Below are 12,649 nucleotides of genomic sequence, written 5' to 3' on the forward strand. Positions count from 1 at the left end.
TTAAAATAAACTTTATTGAGTTCTGCGGTAACAAACACGCCAGCCCGCTCAAATGACTCGACGTCTGAGCTTCAACCAATCGTTGAATCTGTTACGCTTTTGTCCCGCCCCCGAACTGCCAATCAAAACAAAGCCGCCAGGGTTCATTTAAATCTGGAAAAGAGTTCTTCATGTTCTGCATTCCAGACTTGTGTTTTATCAAATTACGAGATTCTGTTGAAATCCGACAGTTTATCAGCCAGCCTCAAGGCGGTTTCACAGGTACATTCTGTAGGTAATGAATATGGAGACGTGTAAACATATGGAGTCTAACAAATAAAACAGTTTAGGGGGAAATGGTCTATAAATGTGGGACACGTGGCGGATATTGTAAATGGGCAATAACTTGTTATTATGCCAGAATGGTTATTTGTCTTGCGACTTGCATAACGACACAGTATACCTAGACTCATGACTGCACGTCTGTCATTTTTCAAGTCGTTTTTGTGTAGAGATGAAGTAAAAAAAAAAAAACACTAAAATTTAAAATAAATTTGAGCTTTCTGCTCCGAAGAAGCAACTATAATTAAAAGTATGAAAGTCTGGTAATCAACAGAGGAAACATGTTGCAGTGTTTTTTTAATCCCGGTTAAATTATGTGTGTAATGAAATTGTGAAAATGCAAAGTGAGAGGCATGATTTATTCTTATTTATTTATTTATTTTTACATTTTGGGTAGGCACCGTGACAGTGTTTGTCAAGTCCTCGCCGCTGCATGGACTAACAGCATGACAGGAGGAAATTGACTCGTCTGCTTAACCTGCTCGGGGGGGGGGGGGGGGCTTTATTCTGCCATTATTGTCTGGCGTTCGGGCTCAGAGAGCCCAGGTTATATGACGTTTCACCTGGATACGCGGCCTCTGAACTGACAACAGCAGTTAGGGCGGTAAAAAGAAAAATGAACCCGTGACCTATATCTGTCCAAAACAATTTCACTCATTTACTTGTGCAGATTTAATCTAGGCACAGCTAAGGCAGCTGCAACATACTTCCAGGAATGCTATCATCGCGGTTTCTGTTTCTTGCATTTTTTTCCCATTTACTTACCTGCTTATTTTATTTATTTTGGGACCGAATACGGCCGGTTATTGTAAGCCAGCACTGTGCTGATGGGGTCGGGCTGTCTAGCAGGCCTGTAGAGGTCATATGGGACACTGTCATTTTTCACAGATGGCATGGATGCTGCCATAGCAAAGGAGCCGGAATATCAATAGGCAGATCTCTGGAGCATTATCAGGAGGGGTGGGGGCTGGAAAGAGGTGGGGGTGGTGATGGTAGAGGGCACCTTAAAATGACAATGCTGCTATGCAGAGTACAATTTGTGGTAAATCAGGATGAACATAATTTCTAGGAGGTAGCATCTAAAGATCAATGTGAAAGGAAGGCGGGCCCTGTGCCAGCCGGGGTCAAGACATTTCATCAACAGAAATAAAGAGCGAGCCAATCAGTGACACTTCTCCTCGGACACAGGATGATGATGCCTTGTCAGGCCCACAACTGATTGGTTAATGCACTTAAGCGCGCGCGCACACACACATCGTCATCATCATCGTCATCGGCGGTCACTTTGGGTCGAGTATGACTGTCCTCCTTCTGGGTCCTTGTGGGTCTTCAGGTGGGCGTAGAGGCCGATTCTGGAGCTGCATTTTTTAAGACAACGTGGGCAAGGGTGTGAAGAAGTGGTTGAGGATGTGGTTTGGGCCTTTCTGGTAACTCGCTCCTTGCTGAGTCTGGGCTTGTTTTCAGCAGCACGGTGGAGGTCATGGGTGTAGTGCCCAGCACCCTCACGGACAGCCAGTCTCCAGGCCTCCCTGTTTTTTGCTGCTTGTTCCCAGGTGTTACGGGCGATGCCAAACCTTGAAGTTATCTTCATACCGCTTCTTTTGTCCTCCTGGAGCAAGGCGTCCTGTCACGATCTGAGAGGAGAGGACTTGTTTCTGGAGGCGAGAGTCAGACATGCGAAGGACGTGGCCCGTCCATCTCAGCTGATGTTGAGCGATGGTGGCGGTTATAGTAGGCGCGTTGACCTCCTCAAGGACGCTGAAGTTGGTGCGTTTATCCTCCCAGCTGACCTTGATGGCTCTTCCTGAGGCATCGCTGTTGGTATGCCTCGAGTGCCTTCAGGTGCCTGCTACATGTGGTCCAGGTTTCTGACCCATACAGTAGGGTGGGCAGGTGGGTGGGCTTTGTAGACCAGAGTTTTTTGTTCTGGCCTGAAGGTAGCAGTTTTCAAAAAAACCCTTTTCTCAATCTTGAGAAGGCCCGGCTGGCACAACTGAGACGATGGTGTATTTCGATGTCAGTGTTGGCTTTGGAGGAGAGAAGTTTGCCAAGATATGGGAACTGTTCCACGTTTTCAAGTCGGGTGTAGTCTACAGAGATGGATGGGGGCAGAGCAGGCATATTTCTGTTGGGGGGGGGTTGGTAGAGGATATGGGTCTTTTTTATGTTAATGGCCAGGCCAAGCTGCTTGTGGTTCCTCTTCTACGACGGACACTAAGGCGTTGTCATCAGCATACTGCACACACACACACACACACACACACACACACACACAGACAGACACACACATACGCAAATTCTCTTGTGCACTTTGTTGCCATCCCTCACGCTTGACACGCTGTGACCCGTCGCAGATCGCAGCGTTTTTCCACAAGCTTGAGTGCCATTTCCAGCCAGTTAACTCTCCATTAACTTCCCTCACTCCTCGCCCACTTCTCAGCAGCGCCGCATGAGAAACACGTGGCCTTGACAGGCTCCGTCACACCTGCTCAGGGAGGGACTTGAACCGCCGGCCTCTCACGCAGCGACATAAAAGATGCAGAGCTGCTGGAGGACGGGTGCCAGTCAAAATATTCTATGCGGTGTTGATAATCCTCCGTGTGGAAAAATGTACACGCCATCTGCACGATTCTATCGCCCAACGTCCAAACATCCATCCCTCACACTCCGATAGCGGGGGAGGACTCAATGAGATGAATGCAAATATGTATAATGCAAATGCAGTGGCCTCAGAGAGATATCGTTTTGTTTGCATCTTTCATCACAACACTGAGATTGGTTAGATGGCTATTATTGCATTTCTCATTTCCTGTACGATATTTCTTCAAATCTTTTCCATTCCAATTTATCCATGCCGTGCAAAAACACTGTGTGTGTGTGTGCATGCGTGTGTGTGTGTGTGTGTGTGTGTGTGTGTGTGTGTGTGTGTGTGTGTGTGTGCATGCATGCGTGTGTGTGTGTGTGTGTGTGTGTGTGTGTAAAGCACTTAACACACTCTCTGGAGAAAACAAGCCAACATTTACCTAAGCGGGTTCTCGACCTCCCAGCTGTCTGAAAAGCCAAAGAAGATCCTCTCAGCAAAGAGAGAGAGAGAGAGAGAGAGAGAGAGAGAGAGAGAGAGAGAGAGAGAGAGAGAGAGAGAGAGAGAGAGAGAGAGAGAGAGAGAGAGAGAGAGAGAGAAAAAAGCAAAGAGAGAAAGAGAGAAAAATTACTATTTCACATGGGTAATCGTCTCAAATTAAAAGTAAAGCTGCTGGCGTTGGCCTGTTTCGTGCAGGCTTGACGCTCTTAAACAGACCACGTGAAACGTTTCCACATTGTCTAATGGAAGTGGAACAGTGTAGGATGGTACGCCGCCTCTATTTTGCCAACAGTTGATAAGTAGAACTTATTCCTCGGCTACTCGACACAAAATAAATGAGCCGCGAGTTCCAGATGAACAACTTCAGAGATATCGTCTCAGCTTAATCACATCCGTGCAGTGCAACGCGACTGATGGGAGTTTTAAACGGGCCCTTTAGCCGAGCCGCAGCGATGGCGGCTTGTGTATTCCAGTCCTGCTCCTTTCTGAACATCACGCCAAACGAAGGCCAAAGCCTGCTCTGCAGAGAGAGTGGCCTGCAATAAGATATGCATCTAATCATGTGAAACGGCAGCGGCGGTGGCGGCAGGCGTAGGGGGGTTCAAATGCCTAGGGCTTTACCTGGGATCAGTGCTCAGAGATGGGAAGAGAGGGGATGTGGACACCAGGCAGACTGTACTGCATCACTTTGGGTGCAGCTACACACCTCCCTCCTCACCTCTATATGGCACCTCTCATATGCTGCATCGAACAGCAGACGTACGGCGTTGTAAAGGATAATGCTCACGGCCGGCCCTGACCAAACCAGTGACCCACCTAAATGCTTCTTTGGCCACAAATAAAAACACAGGCAGGCATTTGCCATTTAAGCAAAAAAATGTCAAGGTTGAGAGTTGCTTGGATTTTTTTTTTTTTTGGAGGTTTCAGGCAATGGTCATTGGGCCAGCTCGGGATCGGCTAGACGGGACGAAGTGGCTGCAGAACTTGTAGAAAAAAGGTGAGGTTGGCCATTTTTGACTCCCAAAGGGCACAAGCAATTTTCAGCTCTGTTGAGCCAGCTCATTTATTCACATCCTTTCACAGCGGCAACTGACATGCCTTTGCTTTTTTTTAAATACATTAAATGAAGGGAAAATTGAAGTTGGCAGGGTTGACTGATGTACATTTAACTCAGTTAGTGAGAGTGGAGATTGAAATTTGAAAAGGACAAAGGCAGATACCAAGGCTAGCCTTTTCTTTTACATTTAGTATGATAAGATTAATAATGTTCATTAGTGGCGTAATATGGGAGACGAGACTGAGCAGTAAAAGTGAAACATCGTCTCCTCTAGACAGAAAAAAAGTGGAATTGTTATTTGTGGATTTGAGGGCAATCTTATTCGCAGATGCACCGGGGCTGAATAGAGAAGTGCTGAGACTTTGAGTCAACCCCCCGTGACTGAGAGCTGTGAGCGAGACCCTCTGTCGTCGACCCATGAGATGCCAATGGCATTTTGTGCCCAGTGGACCTGTCAGGCACCTGGTCGCCAGCCCCTACGTTACCAAACACTATCAAACACCGGAGAAAAGATGTCCCTATCCTATCAGCACTGCTGCAGCTTTTTGTAGCTTAGATCTTTTTCATTATTATTTTTGAGCATTTCATAGATAGCGAAAGTGTAGCGGCAGACAGGAAATGTGAGAGAGAAGGGTATGACAAGCAATAAAAGTCACTGGCTGGAATCAAACCGGCGACGGCTGCAGTCATGTTGCATGCGCTGGTTACAGAGGGGCTCCATCTTAGGAGATCTTGGTGGTGAAATATGTTGCAGTCACAATTCTGCAAGCAAAACGGTGGAACTGTGGGCTGAAATAAAGCAGAACTGGCTCTCCCTGGGAACAGAGACATCTACCCCGCCGTAGGATGATGTTAGCATGACTCACAGTATGTTAAGCTTTAATACGAGTCCAGTCTCTCCCGAGACCTTTTAAGCAAACTGCATCGGCTGGCGTTCAGCTAATGCGGGATTTGTGCATTTATAGTTGATTCTGGCCAAGGGCAAAGCTTTTGCTGTGTTGCGGCGGAGATTTCAGGTGTGGGACGAAGCTCATGGCAGCTGGAGGTGGACAAAGAGTGGCTCAGGGAGTTAGTTGCCTCCCATGTGCTCTGACCATCTATAGTGATCCACTTTAGTTCTCTAATCCACTTGTCTCAAGCGTGTCCCGTTTGTATTATTGGTGTTTTTGAATATAAATCGGTGGACTTAAACATTTTATGGGGATTAGGCTAGCTCAGCTCCATGCCTAATGCAATGATTAGGGATTTCTGGCACAGCAGATAAGTGAATGCTTGCAAGTTGCTCAGCAACTGTGCTCAACTGTTAAGGACTCTAAGCCTAAATGACATTCTTGGAAGTTGACAGCGCTCAATTTGCAGTGGAATATAAATTATGACACTTCATTAACAAACGCTACATGGGGATCAATCAATTTTGCTTTGTAGAACTCAATCAAGAAGCCTATCAGCAACTACTTTGTCTCGCCACAGACATTCTGCACAAAAAGAATGAAAACCAAGCAAGCGGCAACTGAATGAAAAGTATGAATAGAGCAGAAATACATCAGTATCATCAACAAAAGTAGTTTCGCGGTTTGCATTACCCAGATCGGATTTAGAGTTTTAAAAGATTTAGAGAAATTCTTTTGAATCAGTCTCCCAACCAACTAGGATATCATGTTATGTTTAATGATCTTATAAACGCCGGGATTCCTGTTCATCTGTGCACGAATAATGAAAATAAAGATGAAATTAATGAATGCAACAGATGATAAAGTTTGCTCGAACAAATTCCCAATAGTTTTCACTACTGCATGCTGCGCCATCGGGGCGGGAGTTCAGTCTGTCGATGCATTGTTGAATGGTGCATTTTTGTAACATTGGCTTTTTAATCAGCTCAACGCCAGGGAAGTAGCCCAATAGACACGTCCGTCATAATTCATGAAGGAACATAGTACCCGAAGGGTGTCTGGGTAGTGTAGCGGTCTATTCCATTGCCTACCAACACGGGGATCACTGGTTCGAATCCCCGTGTTACCTCTGGCTTGGTTGGGTGTTCCTACAGACACAATTGGCCATGTCTGTGGGTGGGAAGCCAGATGTGGGTGTGTGTCCTGGTCGCCGCACTAGCGCCTCCTCTGGACGGCTTGGGCGCCTGTTCGGGGGGGAGGGGGAACTGGGGGGAATAGTGTGATCCTCCCACGTACTACATCCCCCTGGTGAAACTCCTCACTGTCAGGGGAAAAGAAGCAGCTGGCGACTCCACATGTATCGGAGGAGGCGTGTGGTAGTCTGCAGCCCTACTGCAAGCTGCACCATCATGGTGAGAGTTGAGTCTGTCGAGTGCATTGTTGAATGGTGTGCTTTTGTAACACTGGCCCTGTGATGGCCTGGCGGCCTGTCCAGGGTGTCTCCCCGCCTGCCGCCCAATGACTGCTGGGATAGGCTCCAGCATCCCCACGACCCTGAGAGCAGGATAAGCGGTTCGGTTAATGGATGGATGGATGGACAATGTCAGGGAAGTAGCCCAATAGACACGTTCGTCACAATCCATGAAGGAATATAGTACCCGGTGGCGCTTTAAATAAAATGTTAACATGCAGGCTTTCTCTTCACACCTGAACAACAACAGTGAATCCAGCAAGCGATAGCTGAGGTTGTCTTTTGCTCTTCTCCAGCTGGAAAGGTAAAGGTGCTCCCTCATACCGACAACCTTTAAATTGCAAAGTGAGCCCTGTGCTGTGGGATGGGTCAGCGTTAGGTCATACAGTGTGACCCACGGCACCCATAGCTTCTGCAAGAGCTGTGGCTCAACTCAAGAGATGAACTACATCACTACTATCAAAGGCATGTAAAGCGAAGAACTAAGTGGCCAATAAATCAAAGAGAGGTCTACCACATGGGCGAGTCTTTAAGGTTTGAAGCGGGAACTACAGGGTCACCTGGGACAAAAGGGATTTTTGATTGCGCTGAATTAAGAGAATATTTCATTGCATATTGGTAATGGACCTTTGAAAACATCACGGCTCCTCCGCTTCTGTCGATGACCTCGCGTTGATATTTATTAGACGATTTGTAATGCGAGCTGTGTTTGCCATGTGATGACAGAATCCACCGTCTTAAGGTTGATGAGGATATTACAGCGCCTCTCAAGGGTTGGTAAGGAACTGAAAAGCTGGAGAATGCAATAATTTGTAGAATTAGAGGCACGACAACACAGCAAGAAATTATTTTCCATTAAAAAAAAACAGGTCTTTGAAATATTTGATTTATTTGGTGTTCACGATGCAGTCTGCGCCAATATCTCATTATTAGTGTATGGGCAAATTTCTATTGTTTTTTTTTTTTTTTGGTGAATTGCTTTTTGAAGAACTGGCTCTTAGTTTAATTATATTGCCATTACAGAACAATGTATTTTGGTGCTATTTGTATCCTGTTAACAGTTCACAGAAACGGTTTCACCTGTATAGGGTCCTTCCTTTTATAGATCCCTGCAGATTGCTGTGTTGTTTTTCTGTAAGTCCATTGAGAGTCACTAAACTGGAGTCAAATTCGTTGGAAGTGGCGTGGCAGTCTATTCCCTTGCGTACCAACACGGGGATCGGCGGTTCGAATCCCCATGTTACCTCGGGCTTGGTCGGGGGGGCCTACAGACACCATTGGCCATGTCTGCGGGTGGGAAGCCGGATGTGAGTATGTGCCCTGGTCGCTGCACTAGCGCCTCCTCTGGTCGGTCGGTCGGTCGGGGCGCCTGTACGGGGGGGTTATAGCGTGATCCTCCCACGTGCTACGTCCTCCTGGCGAGACCGCGAGACTCCTCACTGTCAGGTGAAAAGAAGCGGCTGGCGACTCCACATGTATGGGAGGAGGCATGTGGTAGTCTGCAGCCCTCCCCGGATCGGCAGAGGGGGTGGAGCAGCGACCGGGGCGGCTCGGAAGAGTGGGGTAATTGCCCGGATACAGTTGACAATTGGGGAGAAAAAGAGGAGGAGGAGGAGGGGAGGGGGGATTCCTTGGATGTACAAACACACTTGGCCAATAAAGTCGATTCTGATTCTAATTACTGGCAAATAGTCTACAAACCACTGGATTAGGAAAATAATATTCCAAGTTGATAAAATAACATGGGGTTAGTTATGAGACTAACTGATACAGCAAGATAGCGTTTTTGTGTCCCTCATCAACTTTTGTCGTTGTATCATTGATTCCTCCCCCGGCCTCTTCTCACCATTCAGTATTGCAAGGCTGAATTGAGTTTTCATTCTGTGATATTCAATAAATGGTTTTAAATGGTTTTTAAAGCTTTTTTTAATATTTGAATTGCATTGCTTAATTACATTGCATATTAACATTTACTGCATATCTCATAATAAGAAAATGTTGTTATTTGATCCATTAAACTTTAGTGATGAAATGGAGAAGTGCTTTTTTAGCTTAATGGAGGGTTTTGTAAACGACTCTTCACCTGCCATAAAAGAAAAGTATCAAGGACTGAGACTCAGCAACTCAGCTGGAAGAAGTGGTGTTGGTGGGCCAGTAGGGGGCAGTCTTCCCTTTGGTCCCAATAACAAATATCAAATCCCAACGCCCCAGTGCAGTGACGGGGACACTGTGCTGTAGGAGACGCCGTCCTTCGGAAGAGACAAACCGAGGTCCTGATTCACTGTGGTCATTAAGATCCCATGGCACTTATCACAAAGAGTAGGGGGTCCCCCGGTGTCATGGCAAAAGTCCCAACCTGGCTCTCTCCATCTGGCCACCTAATCATACCCCCTCATGTAATTGGCTCAATGATTCCCTCCCTCTCCATCTCAAGCTGATGTATGGTGAGCGTTCCGGGGCAAAATGGCTGCCGTGCATCACCCAGGTGGTGCTGCACATTGGTGATGGTTGAAGTGAGTTACCCCCTTCAATGTGAAGCGCTTTGGGGGTCTAGAAAAGCGCTATCCAGTAGCGGCCATTAATACTGGTGGGGCGGACACCGGCTCCAGCGCCTGACTCGCTAGCCACGCCCACTTTTGATATCATTATTTTAATAATTAGCATATTAAATACTTACATTAATTAAGTTTAAAAATCACTGCAGTACCTGTAACCATGCCAGCCAGCAGCCCACATAACGCAGCAGTAGCCAATACGTTTCAAAGATGAACGATAGGCCATCCTGTAACCCGGGTGTAAGCGACCAAAAAACACCCACGGTTTTAAACTCAAGCAATGTCTAAAATAGCTTACTCCACTTTCTCATAATCACGAGAAGGACGTGGTAGTAGCATTACGTCTAGCATGCTATCGAGCAGCTTGTTCAGGATACTTTTGGACGTACCTTCGAAAGCCGTGGCCACTTCCGGGTGCTCCTGCATTACAGTACTAGAGGTGCTCCTGCATTACAGTACTAGAGGTACTCCTGCATTACAGTAGTAGAGGTGCTCCTGCATTACAGTACTAGAGGTGCTCCTGCATTACAGTACAAGAGGTGCTCCTGCATTACAGTAGTAGAGGTGCTCCTGCATTACAGTACTAGAGGTACTCCTGCATTACAGTAGTAGAGGTGCTCCTGCATTACAGTACTAGAGGTGCTCCTGCATTACAGTACTAGAGGTGCTCCTGCATTACAGTACAAGAAAGAGGTGGTCCTGCATTACAGTACTAGAGGTGCTCCTGCATTACAGTACAAGAGGTGGTCCTGCATTACAGTACAAGAAAGAGGTGGTCCTGCATTACAGTACTAGAGGTGCTGCTGCATTACAGTACAAGAGGTGGTCCTGCATTACAGTAACCCAACGACGAAACTAAATCCACAAGGCCGCGGAAGACGCCAGGTTGTCCCACGACTCGGGCCCGTCGTGTCCTCTAACCACAAAGCCGTGTTTTCTTTTCATACCATGTTGGCGAAAATGTCGTGTTGTAGGTTTTCCCCTTGTCCTTCGAGTAATGTTAACGTCTGGTCTATCAGGGCCGAGCTGCTTAATTACTAACTTGTCTGGTAATTGTAGTCGTTCAGATCTTTTTTTTTCTTAAATAAACTCTACACTGTTAGACACAGCAGGTGCAACAATGCCGGTCTGCAGTGGTCTAAACTTGCGGACTAACCCAAGAAAACGGGAGAGGGCTGCGGAGTGTGGAAGTGGGGCGGACTCATTTCTAAAGACTAATTTCTGCCCCAGTGAGCCTGTATTGGCGCTTATTGCAGTTTCCATCTCTGACCACAAGGCGCTATAATAAATCTGCCGGTGACAGCGGGGCGCTGGGGTCTCCTGCCCCAATATTGCGCAACGCACTAAACTGAGACCGAATCACTGAAATGTCGATTTTAACTCTCAAAGATCAAAAATTGTTGACGTACTTTTGACTACTTTGATTCTTTTATTGCACAAAACTAGGTAATGTTTATTGAAATGTAAATTATTAAGTATTAACGTGGAAAAAATAGTTTATGAAGAGGAACTATGTTTTTGGGTGGAGGATTTTTTTTTTTTTTTTTTTTTAGTGGACCTGCTCATATGAACGGGCCGCGCCTGGCGCTATATAAATGTAATAATGATGATGCTGATGATGATGCTGCTGCTGCTGCTGATGATTAATATTATTATTATAAGGAGGGAAGAAATGGCCAGAAGCTTAAATATCCTTCTCTCCTTTTTCCTCTCTCTTTTGTAGGTTCCATCTGAGTGGGAGAGGGCAACAAAAGACCAAATGCCATGGATGTATTTAACTTCACCTACTGGAATGCCTCTGAAGGCAATGACACAGAGGTTGTGGAGGAAAATGAAAGGGCCTACAAGACTGTGGAGGTGGTGTTCATCGTCTTGGTGGCTGGTTCCCTTAGCTTGGTCACAGTTATTGGAAATATCCTAGTCATGCTCTCCATTAAAGTCAATAGGAACTTACAGACTGTCAACAACTACTTTTTATTCAGTCTCGCATGTGCTGACCTAATTATTGGACTGTGCTCTATGAACTTGTATACAGTTTACATAGTGATAGGGTACTGGCCCCTTGGGCCAGTGGTGTGCGATCTGTGGTTAGCTTTGGATTATGTGGTCAGCAATGCATCTGTCATGAATCTGCTCATCATAAGCTTTGACAGATACTTCTGTGTCACCAAGCCCCTCAGCTACCCTGTCAAAAGGACCACCAAAATGGCAGGAATGATGATTGCTGCAGCCTGGGTTTTATCCTTCATCCTCTGGGCACCAGCCATTCTCTTCTGGCAGTTCATTGTTGGTGGGCGGACAGTGCCTGAGAAGGAGTGCTACATCCAGTTCTTCTCCAATGCGGCTGTCACTTTTGGCACAGCCATCGCTGCTTTCTATCTGCCTGTCATCATCATGATTGTGCTCTACTGGCAGATATCTAGAGCGAGCAAGTGTCGTGTGAAGAAGGACAACCGGAAGCCATCAGGGCCCAACCCAGAGCCCCAGTCTCCCAACCAGGGGAGAAACAATGCGGCTAAACCCAACAATAACAACGTACAAGGGGGAGACCCGGAGCAGGAACAGACCCGGAGTGCCGGCGGCGTGGCTAACCAGCATGACGGCAAACTGCAGAACGGTAAGGGACCATCCTCAACGACCGGAGAGGGGGAGACAGAAGGCGAGGACGTGACAAGGGAGAACTGCACCCCAGGTGAGGAGAAGGAGAGCTCCAATGACTCGACATCTGGCAGCGTGGCCGCATCTAACCAGAAGGACGAAGAGCTAGCACCCCCAAAGGCCAACTCCAGCACCGAGGCCAGCCAACCAGTCCCCCGTCACCGAGCAAAGGCGGGGGGCTCCAAGCTCACCTGCATCAAGATCAAGACCAAATCGCCGAAAGGCGACTGCTACACTCCGTCCAACGCAACCGTTGAGATTGTCCCGGCCACAGAGCGACAGAACCACGTTGCCCGGAAGATTGTGAAGATGACCAAGCAGCCACCCAACAAGAGGAAGAAGGTGCCACCATCTCGGGAAAAGAAAGTGACCCGTACCATCATGGCCATCCTGGTGGCTTTTGTGGCCACTTGGACCCCCTATAACGTGATGGTACTGATCAACACCTTCTGTTCAAGTTGTATCCCCAGCACAGTGTGGACTATTGGCTACTGGCTGTGCTACATTAACAGCACCATTAACCCAGCCTGCTATGCCCTGTGCAACGTCACATTTAAAAAGACATTTAAACACCTCCTCCTCTGCCAGTACAGAAACATTAGGTCGGCCAGATAA

At 47.1% G+C, this 12,649-nt stretch overlaps 1 protein-coding gene across 2 annotated transcripts in view; it reads left to right on the forward strand.

Annotated features, from left to right (window-relative positions):
- The window catches only part of chrm2a (cholinergic receptor, muscarinic 2a), a 94,278-nt gene extending 81,629 nt beyond the window's left edge, over nucleotides 1-12,649 (forward strand). For both annotated transcript variants that reach the window (XM_056277574.1, XM_056277575.1), the window contains one exon: nucleotides 11,100-12,649. In XM_056277574.1, coding sequence (XP_056133549.1) covers nucleotides 11,141-12,649 — 1,509 coding nt within the window. In that variant the 5' untranslated portion in view covers nucleotides 11,100-11,140. The remainder of the gene's footprint in view (nucleotides 1-11,099) is intronic.

Source organism: Lampris incognitus, chromosome 3 (assembly GCF_029633865.1).
Source record: "Lampris incognitus isolate fLamInc1 chromosome 3, fLamInc1.hap2, whole genome shotgun sequence".
Taxonomy (NCBI): Eukaryota; Metazoa; Chordata; class Actinopteri; order Lampriformes; family Lampridae; genus Lampris; species Lampris incognitus.